The sequence below is a fragment of the Oryctolagus cuniculus genome, chromosome 1 (genome assembly GCF_051225735.1).
Source record: "Oryctolagus cuniculus isolate XC-2025 breed Fujian yellow rabbit chromosome 1, ASM5122573v1, whole genome shotgun sequence".
In the NCBI taxonomy this organism is placed as follows: Eukaryota; Metazoa; Chordata; class Mammalia; order Lagomorpha; family Leporidae; genus Oryctolagus; species Oryctolagus cuniculus.
The window spans coordinates 39768756-39795606 of NC_142867.1; the positions used below are offsets into that span (position 1 = coordinate 39768756).

Below are 26851 nucleotides of genomic sequence, written 5' to 3' on the forward strand. Positions count from 1 at the left end.
CCCAAAAAGACATACATCATGTTTTCCCTGATCTGAGGTAACAGAGTATCTGAAATGTAATGTATTGGAGTGAAATAGACGTTTTGAGATTTGATGATTGGTTATAGCCTTTGTCTCTTCCATTGAGAAATAGTTTTTTTTTTAACTTCATAATATTTGCTGAACTCCTTTACTTAGAGTAGGGTTAACTATACAAATATTAAGTGAACCTAAAATAGAACTCTGTAAAAATTAAGAGTGGGGATGTGAGAGAGGAAGTAGGAAGAAGGGTTGGAATGTGAATGGGGTGTGGGTCAGGGAAAAGTATCACTATGTTCCTAAATCTGTGTATATGAAATACATGAAGCTTGTATAACTTAAATAAAATTTAAAAAAAAGAACAATCTTGGTAGATCATTTACTATGATTCGTTGAATAGTGCACTTACAATACTGTAGTTTTAGAGTAATTGAATTATATATCAATAAAACTATTAATTTGTAAAAAATAAAGCAAAATATTCTTACTTTTATCCAACTGTAAAATATTAGCAAGTCAGATAAAATGAAAGTATGTTGAAAAATTTAAGGGAATGAAATCTTATCCACACAGTTGAGATAGTTGCAGTCCATTTGGACAGCAATCTTACAGTGCTATGTGAAACCAAGTATGCACAGAAATTAGCAATCCCACACTTCTTAGAAATCCTTTGTATGTCAAAAATATAACATATCCTGTAGTGTTAATATGAGATTCATTTGAAGTTATGAATATTGTTGCAGACCTTAAATTCCATCCATAGGAGAAAATGGTATTTAAATACAATGAAATATCATAGAGGAGACAGAAGAAATTATCTAAACATAGATAGAACTCACATCTAGATCTTTCTCTTCAGCAAAGACAAGTAAAATGGGTAAGAGAGAAAATTAGTTTTATTACATACTACTACTTTTTTTTTTTTAATTTGACAGTGAGAGAGAGATACAGAGACAAAAGTCTTCCTTCCTTTGGTTCACACTCCAAATGGCCGCCACAGCCATTTGCTGATCCGAAGCAAGGAGCTAGGTGCTTCCTCCTGGTCTCCCATGCAGGTGCAGGGGCCCAAGCACTTGGGCCATCCTCCACTGTCTTTCTGGGCCACAGCAGAGAGTTGGACTGGAAGAGGAGCAACCGGGACTAGAACCCGGTGCCTATATGGGATGTCGGCTCTGCAGGCAGAGGATTAACTAAGTGAGCCAAGGCGCTGCTGGCTCCACTACTACTTATTTTTAAAATAGAATACTATAAATAACATATGCATATGTTTTTAAATAAACGAATATATGCAAATATATATGTGCAAGAACCTACACTGAAGAAAAGCACGTGTTTTTAGAGTATTTAAGGGAATTAGTAATGGAGAATAAAGAAAAAATAAAGAAAATCACATGGATTCATAATCACAGGCTGCTATGTACTGGGGCATGTGATTAACTCTGTTCCAAAAGTAGAAGAAAAGTGTATATTTAAACACACACACACACACACACTTAACTGAATCACTGATTTGAAATATGCTTGAAACCTTGGGACTACCTGCAATAAAGTACAAAGTCCCACTTTATCAGGAGGCATTTTTATTGACATGAGGAATCAATGACTAAAAGAATTGAAGTCCTGGATAAGATTTTTAGAAGTCAACACCTTAGTTTATGCATGAGGGACACTTCCCCGTAGAATCTGAAGTACTTTTGGAGATCCACTGAAGGTTGAAGTTGCCTTTGAAGACTTGTTCCAGAAGTATTAGGTATGATTATTTCTTTCTCTTCATAATTTTGACCATAGGAAACAGGTTCATTTAAAATGTTTTCATTAGCCTTACTGTTATCTTAGAGTAGATATTCAGTTCTTTCCAGTGCTGTGTTCTTTATGGTATGAAGCTGATTTTATGATAAAGAAGACAATGACAATTGCAGCTTCACCCAAAATTTTTTACAAGTTTACAATCTAATATTATTGCATGAATATGATAATTAAATCTATGCTTTTTTTTTTTTTTGACAGGCAGAGTGGACAGTGAGAGAGAGAGAGACAGAGAGAAAGGTCTTCCTTTGCCGTTGGTTAACCCTCCAATGGCCGCCGCTGCAGCCGGCGCACCGCGCTGATCCTGGCAGGAGCCAGGAGCCAGGTGCTTTTCCTGGTCTCCCATGGGGTGCAGGGCCCAAGCACCTGGGCCATCCTCCACTGCACTCCCTGGCCATAGCAGAGAGCTGGCCTGGAAGAGGGGCAACCGGGACAGAATCCGGCGCCCCGACCGGGACTAGAACCCGGTGTGCTGGCGCCGCAAGGTGGAGGATTAGCCTATTGAGCCACGGCGCCGGCTCAAATCTATGCATTTTTAATAATTTAAAAATTATCTTTTTATATACAAAAGCACATGTGATCAACTGAAATTAAAGTTGCTTGTTCAGAAAATCAGTTCTTCTATCATGATGGATTTTTTTTTTTTGTATCATGATACAAACTATCCTTTCCCTTTGATACGTGGCTACCAGGAGTCTCAAAACTAGGATGCTCAAATGTTTTTAGTTGATTTGTGGAGCCATTTCCTTTACCTTAATTTCCCAGTATAAATACCCACTAGCCTACATCTTATATTATTCAGGTCTTGCTGTGTTTTCTCTTGTTGTAATGGCTCAATTGCATCAGAAAATTATGCTTGGGCCTACCTAAGAACATTTTTGGAATCAACAGGGAATTGATTTTAAAAACGAACTTATATATATTAGTTTGCAAATCATTTTCCTACAATAATTTTCTTTTAGTTTGTGACTAACCTCAAACACAATAATGAAGGCCAATCGAGCAGCAAGGATGTGCCAGTATTGTAAGGTGAACTCATAGGGTTTGGAACTCCAAGGGGGCCCTCTGTAGTCACGATACCTGAAATGCACAGAAACAAACAAACAAAAAAATGGAATTCCAAAGCATGGGAACCCAGAATTTTCTAGATTTGCCAAAACTTCAACATAACAGTTTAAATGCATTCATTAGCAAATAGCAGGGAGGGGATGGAATCGTGAAAGCAAACAGGACAGACAACTATTAATTATAAGTAAGTACCTGCAATAGCCAGAATTCCCCATGCCGAGCTCACTCAGGTCAAAGAAGGCTAGGCTGTTATTGACATAACCCTTTAAGCAGCTGGGAAGAAAAAGAAAAGTGTCACGTGATTCAGATATTAATAAGTTTCTATTCCAGTTCTTTATTAGAAATGACAGATTGTATAAATGCATTATTCTTTTCATTCCTACTATAAACTCCTACCAACTGAGTTGTCTTATTCCATCCCATAACTTCCAACACACCTGAATTGTACCTTAATGATGTATACTCTTCTCTTGCTATTTTCTCGCAATAGTTCCCATTTTACCCTTCATTGATTTACATTTATTAAGCAGTTACTGTGTACCAGACATTATATCAGTTATTTCCTAGGTGTTAAAACTGCATGTGTTTTAAAATAAGCATGCTTCTAACACTACATGGTTATTTATAATTAAGTAACCAGTCAAAAAAACATTATTTATTTGTTACCTATTTATTAAGTTATTAAATATTTATTTATTGAGGACTTACAATTTGTTAGAAAAATCCTTGATGCTCAGTATTTAAAAGTAAACAAAGCAGGCAAACAATCCCTATCTCTGAGGAGCTCACATTTTAATGGGAGAGAAGTGAAGACAAGACTCACAATTAATAATTAAATTGCATAGTGTTAAAAGGTAATATGTGCTATGAAAATAAAAAATGAAATGGCTCTTCCACATGAGCTACACTAGGTCAATCCTCCAGCAGTTAAAAAATAATTCATGCCAGTGCCACGGCTCAATAGGCTAATTCTCCGCCTGCATCGCCAGCACCCCGGGGTTCTATTCCTTGTCCGGGCGCCGGATTCTGCCCCGGTTGCCCCTCTTCCAGTCCAGCTCTCTGCTGTGGCCCAGGAGTGTAGTGGAAGATGGCCCAAGTGCTTGGGTCCTGTACCCACATGGGAGACCAGGATAAGTACCTGGCTCCTGGCTTCGGATCAGTGTGGTGCGCCAGCCACAGCGCGCTGGCCGTAGCGGCCATTGGAGAGTGAACCAACAGTAAAGGAAGACCTTTCTCTCTTTCTCTCTCTCTCTCTCTCTCTCTCTGTGTGTGTGTGTGTGTGTGTGTCCACTCTGCCTGTCAAAAACAAAAGAAAAAAATAAAACAAAACAAAAATTCATGATTTTACAGATATTTAAAATGTGTGGAAACAAGATCTAGATGAATGAAAGTTCCAGAGAGAGAAAAATACTTAGGGAAACTGACAAGCACTGATTCTTTTCTCTCCTGCAGGCATATACTTGTCAAATTTGGATGAATGGATGAATACTGAGTGTTGGTCTCAGCAAGGCAGAGGGTTTCTACCAAGAGAAACCTATAGCTTTGCCATGTGGCACTTTGCATGGCACTGGGATGATGGATTAGCAAAAGAATTCCCAAATGTCTGGGCATCTTAAAGATTTTTACTGTTTTTTATTCATATAAAGAGAACAGATTTCATATATTTCGTAGATAAAATTCTAAAAACATAATGATAAATGACAATTATTATTACAGTTCCAGTAGTTGGAATAAGACAAATATTAGTAGTATTTTGCGGGAAAGTACAAAATCAGAAAAGTCTGGACATTTTAGTCATGAGATATTTGCTATGTTCTTGGGTATTCCAGGAGGCAGGGTCAGGGGAAGGCCAGCTGAATGTGAAGCTTCCAAAAGGCAGAATGAAGTCTTGCAGAGTCTTATAACATGTAAGAGACAAAGGCCTGTTACAAGTCATGATAGAGAAGCCTACCTCTAACACACATCTAGTTACCCTCTCAAAGATTTGAAGCTGTGTGGAGCAAAACAACAAGTTTAAAGTGAACCTCACAAGCACGTGGAGCTGATTCTCACAATCTAAGACTATTCTCTATCATATAAAAATTGATCAATAAAATTCACCACATTAATGAAACAAAAGGAGAAAATGATACAATAATTATAATAGATAAATAAAATTAGTTAAAATAATTTGGCATTCATGAAAAGACCACTCAGCAAACTAAAATCTGATAAGATCTTAATCTGATAAAGAATACCTGCAAAAAACTACTAATATAGTCAATAGTGAAATGTCCAATATGTTGAACACTTCCTCCTAAGGCCAAGGACAAGAGAAATATTTTCACGGTTAGCGCTTTTATTCAACACAGATTACACAAGTAGAAGAAAAATATATAACAAATTAATACAATGAATATATGAATCTCTCGTTATTTACATATGGCATAATTGGGTTCTTAAGGAACACAAAATAATCTACAAATTATTTGATCAAAACAAAATACAAGTCGTAAATCTGATTTATAGAACATCTACATTTGACTTTTTTTTTTTTTTTTTTTTGACAGGCAGAGTGGACAGTGAGAGAGAGAGACAGAGAAAGGTCTTCCTTTTCCTTTGGTTCACCCCCCAGTGGCCGCTGCAGCCGGCGCACCGTGCTGATCCGAAGCCAGGAGCCAGGTCTTTTCTCTTGGTCTCCCATGCAGGCGCAGGGCCCAAGCACTTGGGCCATCCTCCACTGCACTCCCTGGCCAGAGCAGAGAGCTGGCCTGGAAGAGGGGCAACCGGGACAGAATCCGGCATCCTGACTGGGACTAGAACCCAGTGTGCCGGCGCCTCAGGTGGAGGATTAGCCATTGAGCTGTGGTGCGGGCTACATTTGAACTTTAAATAAAAACAGTTCTCAGATAATACAACACAGACAAAAACAAAAGAAATCAGATAGTATATTCAAGGATTGTTGAGAAATGTCAATTCCCTCAGTTTTTTAAATGGTAACTGACAAAAAGTGAATTTGAAGTTCACATGGAAATTAAAAGAATGTATTCTACCAAGGTCAATGTTGTAAAAGAAAATGTTTGAAACATTTTGGGCCATCGCTGTGGCACAGAAAGTTCAAGTCCCAGCTGCTCCACTTTTGCTTTAGTGTCCTGCTGATGTGCCTGGGAAAGCAGTGGAAGATGGCTCAAGTGCTTGGACACCTGCACCCACATAGGAGACCCAGAAGAAGCTCCTGGCTGCTGGCTTTGGCCTGGCCCAGCCCTGGCCATGGCAGCCATTTGAGAGTGAACTAGCAGATAGATATCTCCTTCTCTCTCTCCTTCTCTCTCTCTATTTTTAAATAAATCCTTTAAAAAAGATATATTTTGTACCTCATATTGACTTAATGTTAAGCTACAATAAATAAGGAACTATGGTGTAGTTGCAAGGAAAGGCAAATAGACCAATGTAATAGATGCAAGAGTCCAAAATCAAGTCCACAGATCACACTTACTTCAGTCATGACAAAAACACCACTGCAATTCAGTGGTAAAGGAATATCTTTTCAAAAATGGTATTGGAGATATTGGAAATCCTTGAAGAAAATAACAAACCCTGACTGCTATACAGTATAATGGAGTGAAGCAAGGGAAACGGGGATTAGTGGAATAAAATTTCAAATAGGTTCTTTAGCATAGACCTTCTTAAGAAAGTAGTACGTGAGTAAAGATTAGGACTTAAAGGAAGCATCCATGCAGATGTTTGTGGGTAGAGAGCTTTAAGCAGAAGGAGCAAAGAACTTAGCATGCACCAAGAATTGTGAGAGGACATTAAGTTGAAAGAAAGGGAAGGAAGAAAGAGTGGTAGGAAATCAGTCCAGATAAGATCACTTTGTATGAACTAGAGTTCAGCTCTTAGAGTGATATAAGACTATTGAGTTCTGAACAGTTGAATTACATAATTGAACTTAAGTTTTAAGTTAGTCTATTAAAGAATCCAAGTGAGAAAGAATAGTGCCTAAAACTATGTGGTAGTCGTTGAGGTGGCATAATGTTTTCAAGGTAGGTTCAATGTGCTTTTCAGAGGACCATATAGGGTATGAGGAAAAATAGGTATTCAAACTAATCCCAAAGATTTGGGCCTGGGCCACAGGACGGGATTGCTGACTGCAATGAAGAAGACTGAAGGTTGGCCAGGTTTTGAGGAAAATTTTGAGTTTAAATTTGCAGATAGTTTGCCTGGGATGCCCATTAAGGACATAAGAGCAGATGTCAAATACAAAGTAGAATAATCAAGTTTGGAATTCACGAATGAAGTTAGATACATGAAACTGAATGAGACCATCAGGAAAATGAAAATAGAAAAAGAGGAAAAATATACATAAACTTATTCTGTGGTAAACTCCAAATTAAGAAGCTGAGAGGGGTCAGTGCTATGGCATAGCAGGTGGGGCTACCGCCTGCAGTTCTGGCATTCCATGTTGTGGCTGGTTCGAGTCCCAGTTGCTCCACTTCTGATCCAGCTCTCTGTTGTTGCCTGGAAAAGCAGTAGAAAATGGCCAAACTCCTTGGACCCCTGGACCCATGTGGGAGAGTGGAAGAAGCTCCTGGCTCCTGGCTTTGGCTTGGCGCAGCTCCGGCCATTGCAGCCAGTTCGGGAGTGGACCAGCGGATAGAAGACCTCTCTCTCTCTCTCTCCCTTTCTCTCTCTCTCTCTCCCTCTGTGTAACTCTAAGTTTCAAATAAATAAATAAATGTGTTTTTTTTTTAAGCTGAGAAATGAGAATTAACAAAAGTTACTGAGCAGGTGTGGTTAGTAGCACAGCAGGAAAATCAAAGTCCTTGGCCTTCTGGAAGTCAAGTCAATAAAATGTATCAGGAAAAGAATGATGAGTTGTCAACTGCTGGTCATAAGTCAGGAATATGAGAACTGGGAATTGACAAATGGATTTGATAACGTGAAAGTCATTCAAGACCTTTCAGTGAAATGGCGGGGCATATGCCTTATTGGAGAGTTTGAAGGAGAGGAGTAAAGGAATTATAGGAAGAGGAATAGAAAACTCTTTGGGTGTGTTTTGTTAGAAATAAAAGCTAAGACAGACTGGCAGGCAGTAGGTATAAGGGAGGACTTTATTGAAAACTGACAGGAAGAGTTAGAGCATGTTTCAAAATTGGCCATGTGTGAGAGAAAGGGTAGGTTATTAAGATGCATTTCTCAGGGAAAGAGGAAGGGATACAGGGTCAAGAGGAGGGATTATTCTTTTAAGAGGAGCACAGATCAAGTTGTAATAACTAGAAGGCAAACTGTATGTGATGCATTCTATAGGGAGGTAGATGTTACGATGAACATATAATCTGTGAAGGTTCCTTTGTAATCAATACAATTATCCTAGCGAAGTAGAAAGCAAGATGGGGTGAAGGTGAGAATAAGAAAGAAGTTACTGAAGTCTTGAGGAATGAAAAGAAACTAACAAAAAAGCTCACTGAAAAAGAAGAGCAAGTAGACTAGGCAAATAAAATGTTTGCTAGGTCCCTGCAAGGTGTGAGAAAGTGAGTAATGGTGTTTTTTTCTACAGGTAATAAATGCATGCAGTGCAGAGTGGACAGAATTTGGAGAACCAAAGGTGTGATTCTACCAAGGCAGTATAACCAAGTGAGGGGAAGTGATTATCATCATTCTTAAATGAGTAGGATGAAAAAAGAGGGAATGAAAGGAAAAGGGGAAAATGATTATTGCCATGATCAGCAGGTTAGATTTCTAGCTACATTCAAAGAATTGTTATAGTTAAGGTTACTTTTTTATAACATTAAAACATATATATATTATTAAAAACTATGCTATAGGTTAAAAACTGTAGAAAGACAAGGTGATTTTCTTTAGGACTCCTCAAAATTTTGGGTCTCAGGACTGACCCTTGAACATTAAAAAAAAATGCGAATTCAAAAGAGCTCCCCCTCAAAATAGAAATATCCACTGAACTGAGTAATATATCAAAATATTTACTTATTAATTCATTTTAAATGACCATCAAATATACCATAAATTTTATATTAAAATGGTATATTTTGAAGATAGCTACACTTTCTGAAAGACAAAAATTGTGAGAATGACATTACTTTACATGTTTGCAAATCCCTATAATGTCTGTTTTAATGGCAAATTAGAATCTCATAGCTATTTCTATATTAAATCTGTTGCAATATGTTGTTTAGGTTGAAGAGTAAGTAGAAATCTGGCTTTACATAGATAAGTAGTTCGAAAAAAAAGGACTATTTTAATAGCACTTCAGAAAAGTCTGAATAATTTTCACTGATTTCATACCAAAGCTCTACATGTAGTAGTTCTCTGAATTATACAGATATTCCAAATATTGATGTATCTTTATTATAGAATATAAAAATGAACAATTTTTAATATCACATTTTTATCAGGAGAAAATCTGAGTGCTGGAAAGCATTCAAGCTCAAAGTGGTAGATAAAAGTTATCTAAAATTCTGATTTTCAACTCAAAGCTTGAACTTTATTAATATCAACAAATATCAACTGAATAGTGTGAACTATTGCAGTTTGTCTGACAGTCATTATTTCATGCTGGAAATAAGTTTGTTCATGTAACAACCCCAGAAAGCACACTAGGGACATGCAGCATCTCACTTTGTTATGTAGAAGTGCTTTGTGCACAAGTCCCATTCTGTCACATGGAATATTTAATGACATTTATTGAGGCATGAGTAGCTTATAGAGGTTATAATTATTACTTCCGTGACCCTCCTAGACCACATAATTTCAGCCACCATATCTTCCTTCTCAGTGCCATGGTATCCTGTCACCTTGCTCTGAAAATCCCCAATCTAAATGAACAAATTCCAAGTTAGCTGCTACGGACACCTGAAAAAAAGAGAAAAACCCTAGAAAGCAGGGTGCTCCTATAAAAACAGGGTGTCAAGACTGTTTAAATGCTCTACATTTTTGCACATTAGTCTACCTTCTTAGTCTTTGAATATGGAGGATTCAGATTCTATCTCAAGAAAAGCAGATCCTGAAATTGTACTAGAGCTGGCCTAGCCAATCTCATTTTTACCATCCAGTAGGTGGCAGTAGAGATACTAGCAAATAAAGCTCATAACAAAGAGAGCAAACAATTCTATACATTTTAAACTCAAAATCTGCTCTAGCCCATTTTGAATTTAGGGGGGAAAAAGATAAAACCTTATAGTTGAATAGTACTTTACAGTTCATAAAATGTTATCTCAGACACAATTTTTTAATCACAAGGCCTGTGACCACTCTTTCTTGTGAACCAATTAGTTCAGAATTAATGTGCCTTTTAATCAAACGCAGAGTGAGAACTATAACCTAATGTGGCTCACTTCAACTTAAAGTTTTCTGACTAGACACTAAAAGGTAAAATAAAATAACACCCATGTGTTTATTAAATTGAGACATTCATGTTCAGATAGCTATTTCAGCGTTCTGAGAAAACATTAGTTAGAGTTAAGGGACAAGTTTATCCTTTATCAGTGCTCATTGGGTTTTGGCATCGGTCTTGCATCCAGAACAGCTGCATGTACAAGGCTGCCCTTGAAGGAATGAGGAGAGGCAGCTTCTCCTATTAGTCTTCTGTCTCCTGCCCCTACACCTACACATAAGGCTGATCTTCAAGTGTAACTCTTTCATGTTACTCTAATTCTACTCAGTTCCTCAAGTCCACGTCCTTCTTGAATTCTGCAATATCTTCTTTCATCTAAATCAGTTATTGTCCCCAGGGCAATGTCTGGAGACATTAGTTTGGGTGTCACATCTTGAGGAGGAGACAAGGATACTGCTAAATATACTACAATGCACACGAAACTCCCCTCTCCTCTAAAACAATAGAATTGCCTGATTTAAAATAGTGTAGAGGTTTAGAAACTCTGTTTAAATGTATGGATTTAAATTTTAACAGCTCATACATTGATGACAAGTCTAGGGCAACAGTTTCTATACTTTAAATTACCTAGCTATAAAATCCCTGGAAAATCTCTGTTCAGATAGCTGACAGTTCCTTCATATTCTGCATTTCTCCTCAAACTATCTTTGTTCTCTTCATCAACTTGATTAAGCAGCATGGCTTTCAACTCCCCCAGTTCTGCATAAGAATATTGAACGTGGGAAGTGAGATACACAGCAGACCCATAGAATGGCAGATGTCCTGAACAGCACTCTGGCCTCAGAATCAGCCCTTAAGGCATGCGGATCTGGCTGAAAAGCCCATGAGAGTATTTCAGGCATGGAAAGCCAAGACACTCTGGCAAAAAAAAAAAAAAAAAAAAAAAAACAAAAAAAAAAAAACAAAAAACACCTAAATGAAAGATCTCTGCGAGTGAGATCCCAGTGCAGTGGAAAGTACAGGTCATCAAAGAAGGAGGTACCTTTCTCTGAAGGGAGGAGAGAACTTCCACTTTGACCATGGCCTTGTCTAAATATGATCAGAGTCGGTGAACTCAGGGGGCTTCCATAGCCTTGGCAACTCATGACAAGAGCATAGGGTGATCACTAACGTCATAAATAAGAGTGTCAATTTGTTAGATCAACAGCAGGAGTCACTGTGCACTTACTCCTCATGTAGGATCTCTGTCCTTAGTGTGTTGTACATTGAGATTTAATGCTATAACTAGTACTCAAACAGTATTTTTCACTTTATGTTTCTGTGTGGGAGCAAACTGTTGAAATCTTTACTTAATGTATGCTAAACTGATCTTCCTTATATAAAGAGAATCGAAAATGAATCTTGATGTGAATGGAAGGGTAGAGGGAGTGGGAAAGGGGAGGGTTGCGGCTGGGAGGGACGTTATGGGGGGAAGCCATTGCAATCCATAAGTTGTACTTTTGAAATTTATAGTCACTAAATAAAAGTTAAAAAAAAAAAAGAATATTGAACTCTGTGTTTTCTAAAGTCTTTTCCAGTTCTAGAATCCAACTTCTAAATATTTTATAATATTTTTAAGATTTTTTGATACCAGTGATGCATTTGAAAATAAAAAAAGGTAAGTTCTAAAATGGTTTACTCTAAAAATCATTGTTCTCTTTTTACCTCACTGATTCCATCTGAGAAACACAGTATAAATGCAATGGTCAGAAACATTACCTCTAATAATCACAGAACAAAACTTCCCAATACGTTTCCATTTTAATTACGAAGCAAAATATTCCAGGAAAATGCATAAATTTCAACCTTACTTTTCATTCTGTACTCCATGATGTGCACAGGGGCCATATTTGTATTCATAGACAAAACGTGGGATGTAATCAGACGTAATGGCAATTACAAATGCATTGGTGATCACAGCCAATATACCAATTCCTTCAAGAATTCCAAGCCAGATACCTGTCGGGAGAAAGATTAAAGAAGTTTAAAAAAAAAAAAAAAAGAAAGAAAAGAAAACCCTCTAATCAATCAGATTTTGGAAAGATTTTACATAGGTTGGAATTGTATCTATGACCACTATTCACTTTAATATAGTATAATATAGCATCCCACTCCAAGTATTACAGCAATTATGTATACTTTTTCTACCAAGGGAAAATAGACCACATTTAGAAAGATTTTTAAATTGAAATATCATTCGTGTCTGTTCTGATGAGACATGGCACGGATGTTAAAGATATTTCAAATCTTGACGAACAGAACTTGCTGAAGCAATAAAAACAATGAACAAAATTGTCCAGTTCTTCTTGATTGTGTGCAGTCTGAAAGATCTATATTCATTACAATCTTTTTCTTTTTCTCTGTTAAGTATCTTTTTGAGGGAAAATTACCAACAGGAAACTGAAGTTTGTGTTGAGATCTGCAAATTACTGTCGGTTGATATTTTCTACTTTTAGAAGGTCAATCTGGCATCTTATGGACACATGCAAAAGCTTTTGAAGTTGAAAAGAGAATTAACATACTTTGATTATGGTCAGAACTGATGTTTCACATAAGATTAAATTTAGCTTTAAAACTATAGATATGAAAATAATCCTGTGGAAAAATATTCAAAAATGCTATTGGAGATTAAATAGCATGGTTATTGCCTCCTGCCCTTGTTTTTTTTGAAAATCTTGATAATGTGGCTACAATGAGTTGCAATTAAAAATAAACAAGTAAGAAAGGAGATTTGAGTTTACTTGATGAGGAAGTTATAAGACAAGACACTGACTTTTGTAAAAAAAGTTGATTACAACAAAAATAAACTTTTAATTTTACTGAAGTAATGATAATCAAAAATAAGAAATTTTTGTTATTAATAATTTTGGGAAAACAGAATATTAGAGGGAAAGGGGTCAAATTTCAATTTCACCAATACCAAATTCCAGAATAATCAAAATTCAAATAGAATCATAAATGACAAAAAATAACTAACAAACTGAAACTGAGTAACAGACATCTAAAAATAATAATGCAAACAATGGTTTATAAAATCATGAGTTTCAAGGGCCTTTCTAAGAATGTCAAAAATGATAACCAAAAGGAAGTTGTATCAACTCGGTTATATTTAAAATTTAAAACTTTATTCATGATCAAGTGAATAAATTAAATACTAGCATTTGAAAAATGTTTGCAATATATTCATGTGTCAAAGGTTAATATTTTCAGTCTGGACACAGAGTTTACCAAATCATATATAATTCCTAAAACATATATTTGCTAATAGTCATAAAGAAATAAAAATATATTGAATATCATAGTTACAAAAATGCCAGTAATGTAATAAGGTAAGATATGTATTTAGCCTCTTTAGATCATCAAGGATGGAACAGTAGCAGAAGGAAATTTGTACTACATCTAGTATTGCTGAGGGAATGGGAAAATTATACTAATGTGCTTAAGATGAGAGAGTAAATTGGCTCATTTCTGGAGGACATGTCGCCAAATTATGTATCAAAAATTTAAATGTACATATTCTTAGAACAGAAGTTCCATTCTAGGAATTTATCATGAAGAAATTATTAGACAAAGAACACATAAAGCTGTTCACCTCAATGTTGCTTGAAATAGTAAAAACTAAATACCTAAAAAGTAAAAAATAAATAGTAAAAACCACTAAAGCAATCTTAGCACTGCTATAGAACTGTGTTTATTTATATGTGAAGGCATATATAAAATCCTTTTAAGTTATGAATAAGTATTTGAAACAGCATACCTGAAATGAATCTCCTCTCAACTAAGTTAGTATTCATTTAATTCCTTTGCTAACTAAAATTTAGATTTTGTGATGGTTGAAAGGGAGTACTCAAAATAGGAACTCATGCTCTCCTAAGATCAGGCCATGTTGACTTTGACTTTTGTCCTACTATAACAAAATAGGAGGGTACATTTGCAAGTTCATGGAAAATGAAGTGAAAAGATAAGAAAAAAATTAGAAATCAATGCACACAAGGAGTCTTCAAATAATTCATGAAAAACATTTATTTTCTAGTTCTTACCTATGTCAGTTGCTCGAGCTGGTAGAGGCCTCCGCCACTGGGTGACAAATTTGTATGCATCCAGCCTGATTTCAATGATGTTGTTTAACAAAGCCAAAAGAGGTGCCAAAGGAAACGCAGCAACAAAGATGGTGGTAAAGCCAAATTGCAAAACTGTAAAAGGACAGCATTAGAAATTTAATGATATACACCATATCATTACTGACCGTCTCCTTTGGACAAATCAGCACTTTATATAAATTGCGTTTAATGATTTCAACATCTCTATAAAATCAACAGGCTTATCTCACTTAACTGTTGAAAAAACTTTAGCTCATACAACTATGTGACTGTTATACAAGTTTTGTAAATGATAGCCAACTAGAAAACTATTCAAGCTTGCATTCAGATTCAGATTTGAATGAATTTAAAGTCTGTGTGGTTTTCATCTCTCTGTAGTGAAGCATGATGGAAGAGGAAGTAAGAAAAAGATCAAAGAGAAAGAGTGGCAAAGGGGTAGGGGGTGGAGGAAAAAGAGAAAAGTGGAGAAGAAAGAAGAGAAAAAGGAAAAGGGGAAGAAGAAGAGGAGGAGGAGGAGGGCTGGAAGAGGAGGAAGACAGCAAAGAGGAGATGATCTTGAAAGGAAAATGGTTGGTTCTGGAAGGGGCCCTAAGGACCTGTAGTAATCTTGCCCTCTCTCTATAGACAAGAAAACTGAGGGTCAGAGAAAAGTAAATGTCAAGGCCATACCCCGTGATTCTAACAGAATGGAATTTTTTTATGTTCTTAATATAAATAAGATTCTCAAAGATACTAAGACAGACTTGGTCTGAGCAAAGGTTTATTGTGAAAAACAATTATGGCTTTATTGGGTGGGATGGTATGTCTCCTAAACAAGAAATTGGTATGGCTCCATTTTTCTCTTCAAAATATTTGCTCAAAAGCTAGGTGCTCCTCTGTGAGAAAAACATTCAAGTCAAATGTATGGCTTTCAGGGGATAAAAAATGTGTGTCTTCCAAGGGTACTGCTTCATACCTCTAGCACACTGAGATAAAGCTGCAGATGCTTTTTTTTTTTTTTAATTTTATTTAAGGTGTATAAGGTTCATGTATTTCACATACACAGATTTAGGAACATAGGAACATAGTGATATGTCCCACTCTACCCTCCCTCCTGCCCATGCTACAATTCTTCTTCCTCTTCTCTCTCTTATCCCCACTCTTCATTTTTACAAAGATCTATTTTCAGTTTACTTTATACCCATAAGTTTAAATATAGAGTTCAACAAATAGTATGAAGGAAAAACACTGTTCTTCAATAGTAGAGACAAGGACTGTAAGCAATCATCAATTCTCAAAATGTCCATTTCACTCCAATATACTACATTTTAGGTACTCTGTTAGTTATCCCAGATCAGGGAAAACATATAATTGTCTTTTAGATATGTTTTAGAATATGTGGGGTTGAAAAGCAAATAGATGGCTTTCTGTCTTGAACTAAAGCCCATGAGAAGTAGAAATACAATATCAAGGAAGCTGAACAGTTCTACAGAAGTTCTTTCCTTACCCATTTCTAAGTACTCATCCATCAGGCCATGAATGTTCATAGGCTGCAGATTCCAGTCATTTTCCCACTGAGGTATGGAAGTGTCTTGCATTCCCCGCTTGATTTTAAGGCGTGACCACCAGTTCTGAATCAACCTACATCACAAGGCAGACCACCAGTTTTTGAGCTCCTATTTAAGCATGTGGTACACAATAAATTGTGTATTAAGACATGAGAAACACAACTAATCTTGGACTACACTAGCCATTCCTGAAAATTGGAGATTTGTAGGTCCCAACTTTAAAAAAAGTTTTTAAAAATCTGAAAGTAAGAAATGTTCTGGAAAAGTTTAAAATACTTTTTAAAAGCCTTTTAAAAAGTTTAGCATGGGAGAATAATCCCCAGCCTTCCTGACCTCTTCTAGAGTTTATAAACACTTGAATATTTATATAGGAATTCATCCCCCATACACTAAGATGCTCCTTGATATTGATCAAATATTGTTTTCTAAGATTCCTTCTTCAACGCCTGCCTATATAAATACTTAGACTCCGGTGTGTTGTGATTGGATCTGAGATCTTTATTGCTTGTAACCCAAAATCTTCTGGGTTGTGCCCTCTGACCATGAATAAAATCATATTCCACATAAAACAACTGAATCCTAGGTAGGATTTTAAAACCGAGGTTGCTGCAACCACATCAGAGTAATAACCACTAGATGATCACGGCAAGCTACAGGTAGGGTTTTAACAGATCTCGTGTCTAGTCTCTCCCCCCGCTGCAAAGCACTGGCTGTGTGACTTTTACAAGCCACTTCATCTCTCTGAGTTTATATACATGAGGCATTTGACCATTAATGATTCTATTCTGCTCCTGCAATTAAGAATTAATGTTAGACAATGGATTTGTCTCTATGAATCTATTTTCAGACCTGGAAAGGGAATACTAGCACTTTCTCCATCCAGAAACTACTTTGAGATTATGTGATTCAGAAATATTCTGGCATACAAATATCAAAGACTTCTGGGTAATGAATTATTTAAGAAAACTTGTCTGCAGTGTGTCCCACAGAAGTTTCCTACAAGAGCCTGGCAATGATGAAAAAGGGTTGAAGTTGTTTCTTTTTTATTTATTTTGGTTCTGTTTAAAGTTTCATTTGAAGAGTGAGACTATGAAAAGTTTGAAAACCACTGCTTTACTAACTATCCACTCCATCTAAATTTTCTTCCACAAAACTTTTGCCCAGGTTTTGGAAAAACACAGGCAGAATGTCTCTTGTCATAGTGCTCTTAGAATTTGCTGTATGAGATCCAGGCTGACCATCTGGGCAAGGCTATGGGGAAAATGTGCTGTCTGAAAGCAAACTCTTGACAATGATATCAAAAAAGGAATCATTCTTCATACTAAAGTGAGTACTATACCACCTTGTGAAGTACTCACAGCATGTCAGACCCCTAATTTCCTCAAGCACCTTCAAACAATGTTTCACAAATCCTGTTTCAAAAGAGATGAGTCACGGATAAAATGGAATGAGCTTCCAAATCCTCTACTGTCAGTTCTCTTCATTTAGAAGATTTACCTAAATCTCTTTTGAAAACCGAGGACTTGTATAGTAACCTCTTTTCTAAAAGCTGCTGTTATTTGTGGTGAACGTATAAAATCCATTGGGTTAGCTCACTTCATTTTCATAAATAAAAAAATCTATCTTTAAAATAAAAAAAAACAGTCTCAGATAAATTTTAAGCTAAATTAGCAAGGAACTGAGAAGAATTTGAACCAGCTAGATCTGGATGATTCCATAATCCATGCCCTAAGACTGCCAGAATTTAACAAAATACTTTGTGGAAAATCCCAGAGACAATATCATTTCTGAAACCCACATGTCTCTGGCCAGGAATGTTCTAACAAAATTTGGAGGCCAACAAAGAAATACAAAATCACTACCACTTGGTTACTAAGCCTGATCTATATATGTCATCAATCAACTAACCAGTCTGCTCCCATAGTCAGGAAATTACTCAAAATAGTTATATTTGTAAACTTTTATTATTAGGTTCCGAAATTTTAGTACTAAATTGTTTCAAATACCCTGGAATTTGAAAGAAAGTATATTTAAATAGATGTAAACATGGACAATAAGCATCTCTGTTAGCAGGTTAAATTTCTTCTGTCAGGTTAATTTCATCCAAAAGGGCAAAAATAGAATTATTATTTGATATTATCATTGTGAATACTGTTCTAATGATTTCTTTCTTTTCTGGTATCTGTAACAGAGTACAAAACCTCCCATCCAGGATTTTATCTTTGTTTTATTATTTTGGGAGGGGTAAAGGCTCTCCTTATTTAATAACAATTCTATTCTGATGAAAGCCAAAATAAACCAGAAAATTATTTTTGTTCTTAAGAACTTATATTGTCAATAATATTTTAAAAACAGGGGTGGGTGTTAGGTCTATAGGCCACCTCTTGGGATATCCATATCTCATATTGGACTGTCTCGGTTTGAAGTCTGATTTAGGTTCCTACTAATGTACTCCTTGGGAGGTAGCAGTGATGGCTTAAGCAATTGGGTTCCTGCCATCCATGAGCAAATTTTGGATGGAGTTCCTGGTCCTGGCTTCAGCCTGGCCCAACTCCATCTATTGTGGGTATTTAGGGAGTAAATCAGTGGACAAGAGTGTATGTGCTCACTCTCTCTTATTTTTATGTATCTCAAATTTTAAAAAATAGTTTACAATTTTAAAAGAGCAAGAAGTGTCTTAAATAATTTAGCAAGTAACTGTACATCCATTATTCTCTTTAACCTTTCCAACTGTTCTTGAGATGGACATGAATGTTGCTCCCTTCTTAAAGATGTGAACCTGAGGCTCAAAGGGTTCATTAACTTCCACATGGTCACAAACTCACTAAGGGGAAGAGTGGGAAATGAACCCTTATCCGTCTGATGACCACACCCAATTTCTTAGACACTACTCATGCTACTTCTTTCTTCTTTATAGCAATATATATGTAATGAAAGTGAAAAAGTGACATGCTCTGGGCTGGTGTTGTGGCTGCCACCTGTGACACCAGCATCCCATGCGGGTGCTAGTTTGAGTAGAAATGGCTCCACTTCCAATCCAGCTCTCTGCTACTGTTCTGGGAAAAACAGCAGAAGATGGCCCAAGTGTTTGGGCCCCTGTTATCCAGACCCAGATGAAACTCCTGGCTTCTGGCTAAGGCCTGACCCATCTCCAGCTATTAAAGCCATCTGGATAGTAAATCAGCTAATGGAAGATCTCTTTCTACCTCTATCCACCTCATTCTGTCTCTCCCTCTGTGTAACTGACTTTCACATAAATAAATAAATCTTTAAAAAACAATTAATATGCTCACGGGTATCCCAGTTCCATGAAGTTGTTCCATATTTGTTTCAAAAACATAATAACACCCATCTGGAGGCAGAGGTCTATCAAACAGCCACTAGGATGACACTGGAAAAGAATCATAAGAATATGACAATGATCTTCCTCTTTCCAGATGGCTCAAATATCCCACCTGTAAATTATACATGGAATTCTAAATTCAAGTCACACTATCAGATGCATAGTAAATAAAATACAAACAAGGAAGGAACAGCATGATTGAAGATAGTTAACAGAAATTTTTTCAGTAATTACTAGGTATTACTGATCAAAATTAATGACAAAGCTAGACTTTATTGAACAACTCTACCAAGCTTTGAGTTGGGTGAGATCACATTTAAATAATGCTATCAAAGCAACACGAGGCAGCTTCAGAAAGGTTTATGGAAAATGAGCATTATGAAAAACATATGGATGGATTTCAAATTTTTTTGTACCAAAATAGGCTTATTTTTAATTGCTTTTTGAATTTTTAAAGTACCCTTATTTAGCTATTAACATTCAGGTAGAAGAAATGTAAATCATGTCTGTGGCATAATGTTTACATTATTATATTATTTTAAATAAGATTTTTTAATTTCAATTTTAGATTCACAAAAGCCAAGCAAAAATAGTACAGTTTACATATACTCCTCAATCAATTATCTCTGCTGCTTCTTGTATACCCTGATGTATTTGTCAAAGCTACGAAACTGACATTATCAGGTTGCACTGAACTACACTAGATTCTATTCAGATTTTATCCATTGTTTATTTGTTGTTTTATTTTATTCTAATTTTTTGTTTTTTTTTGTTTTGTTTTGTTTTGTTCTATGCTCCTTTACAAACCAATATACCTACTTCATTGCATTGGTTTTTTATGCCTCCCAAGCCTCTTTTGGTCTGGGCAATTTTTTATAAGTTGTGCAGTTTAAAGGATTACTAGATGGGTTTTCTATGAACTTCCCTAACAGGATTTGTCTTATGGTTTTCTTGTGTTGAGACTGGTATTATGTATTCTGAGGTGGATCCCACAGAAGTGGAAGTGTCAATTTCATCACAAGTCTCAGAGCTGCACGATAGCCACATGATATCATTGGTAATGTTCACCTTCATCAAGTGGGTGAAGTAGTATGTTTCAGATATTTTCCCTGAGAACTTATTCAGTTTGTTCTATCTTCTGCTCTTAGAAGTTAACTAATAAGGTTAACCTACTTTCAAGATGGAGGTCAAGTATTAAACTTTACCTGGAGAGAGACAATCTATATAAATAAGGACCTTCACAAAGTTCATGTAAAAATATGTATTATGAAAAAAACTATGAATGGATTTCAAGACTATTTTTGCAACAAAGTAAACTTATTTTTTAAATCTATTACCCATAAAGTTTTCCATGTATACTTATAATACACTTTTTTAAATGCCTTTTAAAATATTGTCAACTTTTATCTATTTTTATTTGAAAAGAAGAGACACAGAAAGTCATGGAGGAAGGGAGAGGGAAGAAAACAGATTTTCCATCCACTGATTCACTGTAAAAATGCCTGTAACAGCTGAGAGTAGGCCAGGACAAAGCTGAGAACCTAGAACTCAATCTGGTCTCCCACACTTGTGTCAGTGACTCAAGAGCTTGAGCCTTCCAGGGTGCACATCAGCGGGGAACTGGAATTGGGAGCAGAACTGGCACTCAAAACAAGGTGCTGTGACATGGAACATGTGAATTCCAAGCAGAGTTCTAACCACTGTGCCAAATACCTCTCCCTATAATGTATTTTTAAGTGATAAATATGTACATCAAGATGTTTGTCAGTATGATCCCAGTGTTCCCTGCTCTGTGCTCTTGTGCTTTTGTGGATTTTCATTTAGTTGGTATTAGAAATCAATACCAACAAAATAGAATTTCAATGAAAATTGCGCCCAAACATTTCAGAAGATCTTTGGGTAGATAAACAAGTCTGATTCTTTATAAATGGGGGGGGGGGGATCATGTCCTGCTCATAGGGATGCTAGTCTCTGTGGCTTTGATTTCACAGTTTCTATTTTTATCAAATCAGTACTAGTGGGACTTCAAAAAGGGAAAAATAACTGGGACACAAAGAACCTGCTTTTTTTGTTCCAAGCCAGTAATTTAACATTCTCCAATCTGAGCCAGAAGGTAAGCTTGCCAGTGGTCATACTTCTTGTGTGGAGAAGTTAACTTCTTCCATCGAAGCATGTCTCTTTCTTCTACAGTGCCCAGAACTTTGAATTTAGGGTCCCCTGAACTCTTCCAGATATATGTGATAAATGGGTTTCATAGACTGTCTGAAGTAGAATAATTATTAAGCCACAGGGGCAGGTCATAGATCACAGCAGCAAACTGAAGCTCTTCATTTTTGTAGGGAGACTTAGAAGCAAATTATCTTCTCCAAGGTCATTTAAGGTTGGCTGGTGCTATGGGGAAGAAATCCCTGGTTTCCTGCTTCCTGATCCACTGCTCTTTTCACCATGCTAAAGGTGAATTCTGTTCACCAAATGTGTTTGTTGCCTTGAAATATGGGTTTAGCACAAGCATATTTTTATATAGACTGGGAGAAAAAAAGGAAAATCAGATGCCCAAGTGATTGAGCACATAAAGAATAGGCTAAAAGTGGAGGCTGGAAGACAGTCCTTTTATAATTTCGTGGAAACTCAGCCTTGATGAATTTGTGATTTATAAGAATGAAAAAAGCAACCAATTATTTATGAAAGTCTACTACATTCATGTAATGATAGCTTTGAGCTAAAGCCCCTAACTCAATACTTTACAATTCATCTGGTAAAAGGTGCTCATATTTAGACTGTGTAAAAGAGCATGAATGACTATGCATTAGACCAAGGTATCCATTCCAACTATACCACACAAAATCATATCGTTATCAAAATGATAACGGCCAAGCCAAGGTTAGGGGATTTCATATACTTGTCCACTTTTTTCTCACAAGTAATCTTAGCAAAATAATAATAATCACTACCACCATCATCATTACCTAGCAAAATAAATGTCTTCTATGTTCTCTCTTGTGCCTACAAACTATCCCATTGGATAGTAGAACCTACAGTGTTCACAGATGCTAAAACTACACTGCTTAGATTAAATAACTCCTTTAATTTGTAAGTACCTTTGTGTAATATTAAGCAAGTTATGCAACTTTTCAATGCTTTTTATACAACTTTTCTATGCTTTTTATACAACTTTTCTGTGCTTTTGTTTCCACATGCATAAAACAGATAAAATAATAGAATTGCTGTGAGGATTAATTTTAATGACTATATGTAGATCACTTAGTAACAATTGTTGGAACATGGTAGCATGCATTAAAAGCATTCAATAAATGCAAGTTATTATTAAAAACTTTAATATTGAATTTACATAAGATATTAATGTAAAATATAGCATAGCTATTGTATGGGATTCACAAGTACAGTATAGACAGCTCCTAAATGTTCTAAATCAAATTTTGGCACGCTTTTCTTGCTTTATAATGGTTATCATTAATTTTGCCTGGTATTTTACATGTGCAATCCAATTTAATCTTATTATAAGTTTACAAAAGCAGGAGTTGAAGCTTATAGATATTACGATCATGCATCTGGATGGGACACGATTAGAATGTAGACTATAAGAATCCAAGAAAAAAATGTGTAATTTTCATGGTTATGTCCTGTCTTCAAAGCATTAACATACTCAAAGAAGAGAAAGGGACTTCTTTATTTGTACACTTTATAATGTTCAGCAGAGGGTCAATTCTAATATTCTAATATGTATACCTTTTATATGCACACTTCTAATATTTCTAAGGTATATCACTACCGAATAGTTAATTTAATTGATTCCTTTTTCAAAATAAGTAATCATTTGTTGGAAATGGCTACCACATATCATATATTTTGTGACAAATGTTTAGGATTGCCCTGTAACATTTACCTGACACAATTACTATTCTTATTTTCCCTGAATTTTCCAAGAGAAATCAAGATTTCTAATACTTTCATAATTAAGAATCAAAATATTAAATTAAACAAAATCACTGGTGACAAAAGCCACAAAAGCACCATCAAAATGCAGATCTATGTGGCTGTAAGTGCTCTATTCTCCACTTTACTCTTGCTAACTCCAGCCGAACACTCAGAGCAAAAAGTAAGTTGGATCCCCCAAAAGGGAGGTGATCAGTACTTTAGTCATCATTCTGGGTCATGAAAGAAAGTTGAATCTGGGGAATCCAGGCCGTCCTGGGAATAAGAAAGGCCTGAGTGTGTCTTTGGCCAAAAGAATATTAGTACCCAGATAGCAGTGGAGAAAGAGCATGGATAAAGATCAGTAATAGTTTATAGAATTTTTACTGAAATAATTTATAGTATTTTTTGTTATGTAAATTACCTCTTATCTGTAAGCAACTTTGCAATTTAAATAGTACTACTGACAATTTAGGATGAGGAAATGGCTATTCAGAGAGGCTGAATCATGGCAAAGAATTGTCAGGTTTGCAATGATAAAACATAAGTTCTTAGGAAGCTCTAGGTTTTATTCATATATTCCAATCAATTTCTAGAATGCTCTGGGATAACATAAATGAAGGCTCCCTCTATCTTGAGACTGGAGGAACCTTTTAAATAAAGACTAGAAATACCTCCACCCTCAGTTTCCTCAGTTTTTGAGGAGTATTTTCTTAGACTCTTCATATTATGACTTCTACTAACACCAACTTATGTTCAACTGGCTTATATATTAGAATAGCTAAAATAATTTTGAACTATAGAAGTAACAGACATTCTGACCAATGATATAGAGCAGAGCTTATAAATAGACACAATTGTAAGTTGTGATATTAAAAATCTAGAATCTCATTTTGCTGAAAGCAAATAATGTATTTTTATTAAAATGTGGCTTCCAGATGAGGAGAAAATGCTTAACTACTCTTTACAAGAAAATAGATGCTTAATGGTCAAACATATCTAAGTATTGGAAAAATATTTTAGCATGATGCAAATTGCAAAATCCATTAAAGAAAGTTCTATACAGTTTTGTAAAAAATATCAAAATAAAATTAAAACATAAAGAACAATGGGGAAAGTGTTTGGCATAGTGATTAAACTGTCCATTGGGACTCTTGCAAAACATACCAGAGTGCTGGGGTTCTAGTTCCATCTCTGGTTCTGATTTCCTTTTCCTTCTAATGCTCACTCTGGAAGGCAGCAAGTGATGGCTCAAATACCTGGGTTCCTGTCACTCACATCAGGGACCTGGATTTAGCTCCTGGCTCTTGACTTTACCTGTTCCACCCGCAAGCGGCATTTGGGAAGTGAATCAGTGGATGGGAGTGTTCTTTGTCTCTCCCCCTTGCCCAGCATCTCTCACACTCTGTGTCTCTATATCTCTCAAATACATTAAAAATGAATACATAATTTTAAAGGATACAGAAAAACTGGAAAATATCTTCAGCAAATTTGAAATACTAGAGCCTAATTTTATTAGTTTATAAATTAGTAAGAAACCAATCTAAAGAAAATGGGTTGAAGTACTATCCATACATATAAATACAAAATATCCAAACATCATATAAAATATTCCTCATCTCATTCATAATTAAAGATACCAAAATAAAAAGAAAAATCTTTTTGACGATTTTATTGGTTAAAATTAAAATTTTTCTGTTGGCAAAAGACTGAGTAGAAGCATGATCATACACAACAAGCAGGGAGTGGAATTCTGAAGGACAACTACTCAGTCTCAGTAAGAATATACAATGTGTTTACCCGGTAACCTGACAATATTTCTCCTAGAATTTCTTTTACGTGACAAACTTATTCAAAACCAATCAAAAACTTAGAGTCTTAGTCAGATGTACCTATATATTTATGTTTCAGGCAAGATTCCTTTTGAACTAAAATTCCGTTGCCTAATAAGAAGCCTAACATGCTTAAAAGTATGAAAGCCCATGCAATAGATAATACCAATATCCCAAATGAGCAGAATTACTGTAGTTAAATTCCTGGGGTTTGTGAATAGAAGAAATGGATGTGATAGAATAAAAAGACATGAGGTCAGAATTTTGGAGTTTAACTTTCAGCTCACCCTCTATTTTGAAAATATGTGACTGTTTCCTTTCTGAATTCAGGGCAACTTTTCTCTAAAATAATATGTCTTTAACTTGCCTGGACTTCCCTGAACTTCAGCTTCTCTCCCAAGGCCCTTTACTCCCACGGTGAGTGGCCCAAGTCCATCCTCTCACCCACCCTCACAGGGTTACTTACTTCCTCCAGTCTCCACCGGTTAAAAAGTTTGTTGTATTTTCCTGGGTGGCCTACAAATCTGTGAAAAGGCATTTTAGATAATTAGCAGTTAACTGGAGATTACTGAAGAACATGTACTAACACATCACAGAGAGTGCATGTGTGGGTAGATATAAACGGTCATTGGTGCAATTTGTCCCCAAACAATTCACTTTTGCTATGTTTAGACAACATCAAAGTGCTTGACTTAAAAAAAATAAAATGATTCAAAGAACTCAATACCAATGGGTTGAGAAAGTTCAAAATAACCAAATGACTTTTTCCATTTTCACATGCAGAGTTTTAATGTCTTGCCCATCCAATCAATGAATATTACAAGAATTTGCTGAGTTGTTTGGACTGAAATCTTTCTAGCTTCTGAATGTTTCCATGGCACTGGGTAGAGTGTTAAGTGAATGTAAACTATAAATATTAAATTAATATGCCTCTTTTTCTATTTTACAGCAAACTTTGAAAACAAAAAATTGTACCCCAGGTTACACAAAAAATTATTTTCTTCTTTAACGAAGTCATTACTGATTAACAGATGGTTCTAATTCAACTTAAATATGGCAAATAGGGTTCCTTTTTGCCAACATTAATTGGTTTTGACTATCAGAAGTAATTTGAATGAGAATACATGTGAAGACTGATTAACAGATTTACAAAGTAGAAGACAAGAATTTACCAGTTCTGTTAATTAATGGACAATGAAACTGATGACCCTGTGTGTGCACAAAGATAACGTATAAAGGTGACTTACCTCCCCAAAAAGAAAGCAATATAGAAGATAGAACTGTTTAAATTGACAAACTGGAAGAGGAACATCTTCAGGGCAAAGCTGTTTTCCCATTCAGATTCTGTTCGAGGATATTCTAAAAAGAATATAAATTGCATTTCTGTAGATGAGTGACCAAAACTGTGGACATGGAATCAGAAGAAGCCTCATGGTCAAGTTTTGGTTTAGTACTACCCTAATTCAATGATGTACTTGGTGTTTCTGAGTTTTAATGCCTGTGTCTGCAAAGTGTGAATGATAATATCTGCTGTAAAAATTTGATGAAATGACCCAATAAGATTACCATCACGCTTTCCCACTAGCTATAAAATTGTAATCCCTGTTATTAATATAAAAACATTGTCAAGAGTACATTTACTATTTTCTGTAGAAGTAACCATAAGTATTGGATAAATCTGTTACCAACTCAAACACACTTATATACAATACACAGACCTAAATTGTCCACAGAGTTCTTTGAAGAATGAATATTTTGTGTGTAGTATGAAGCAGAATGGTCAAAGAAAAGAGGGGTGCTTCCATCAGAAGAGCTGAGTTCTTGTCTCATTCTTA

General features: G+C 35.8%; 1 protein-coding gene across 4 annotated transcripts in view; it reads right to left on the minus strand.

Annotated features, from left to right (window-relative positions):
- Positions 1–26851, minus strand: part of ANO3 (anoctamin 3) — a 419821-nt gene that overhangs the window by 10380 nt on the left and 382590 nt on the right. For all 4 annotated transcript variants that reach the window (XM_051825159.3, XM_070072327.2, XM_089310426.1 and 1 more), the window contains 8 exons: positions 26264–26375; positions 25483–25540; positions 19202–19299; positions 15848–15981; positions 14302–14454; positions 12073–12220; positions 3085–3165; positions 2799–2904 (listed from right to left, as the gene is read on the minus strand). In XM_051825159.3, coding sequence (XP_051681119.3) covers positions 2799–2904; positions 3085–3165; positions 12073–12220; positions 14302–14454; positions 15848–15981; positions 19202–19299; positions 25483–25540; positions 26264–26375 — 890 coding nt within the window. The remainder of the gene's footprint in view (positions 1–2798; positions 2905–3084; positions 3166–12072; positions 12221–14301; positions 14455–15847; positions 15982–19201; positions 19300–25482; positions 25541–26263; positions 26376–26851) is intronic.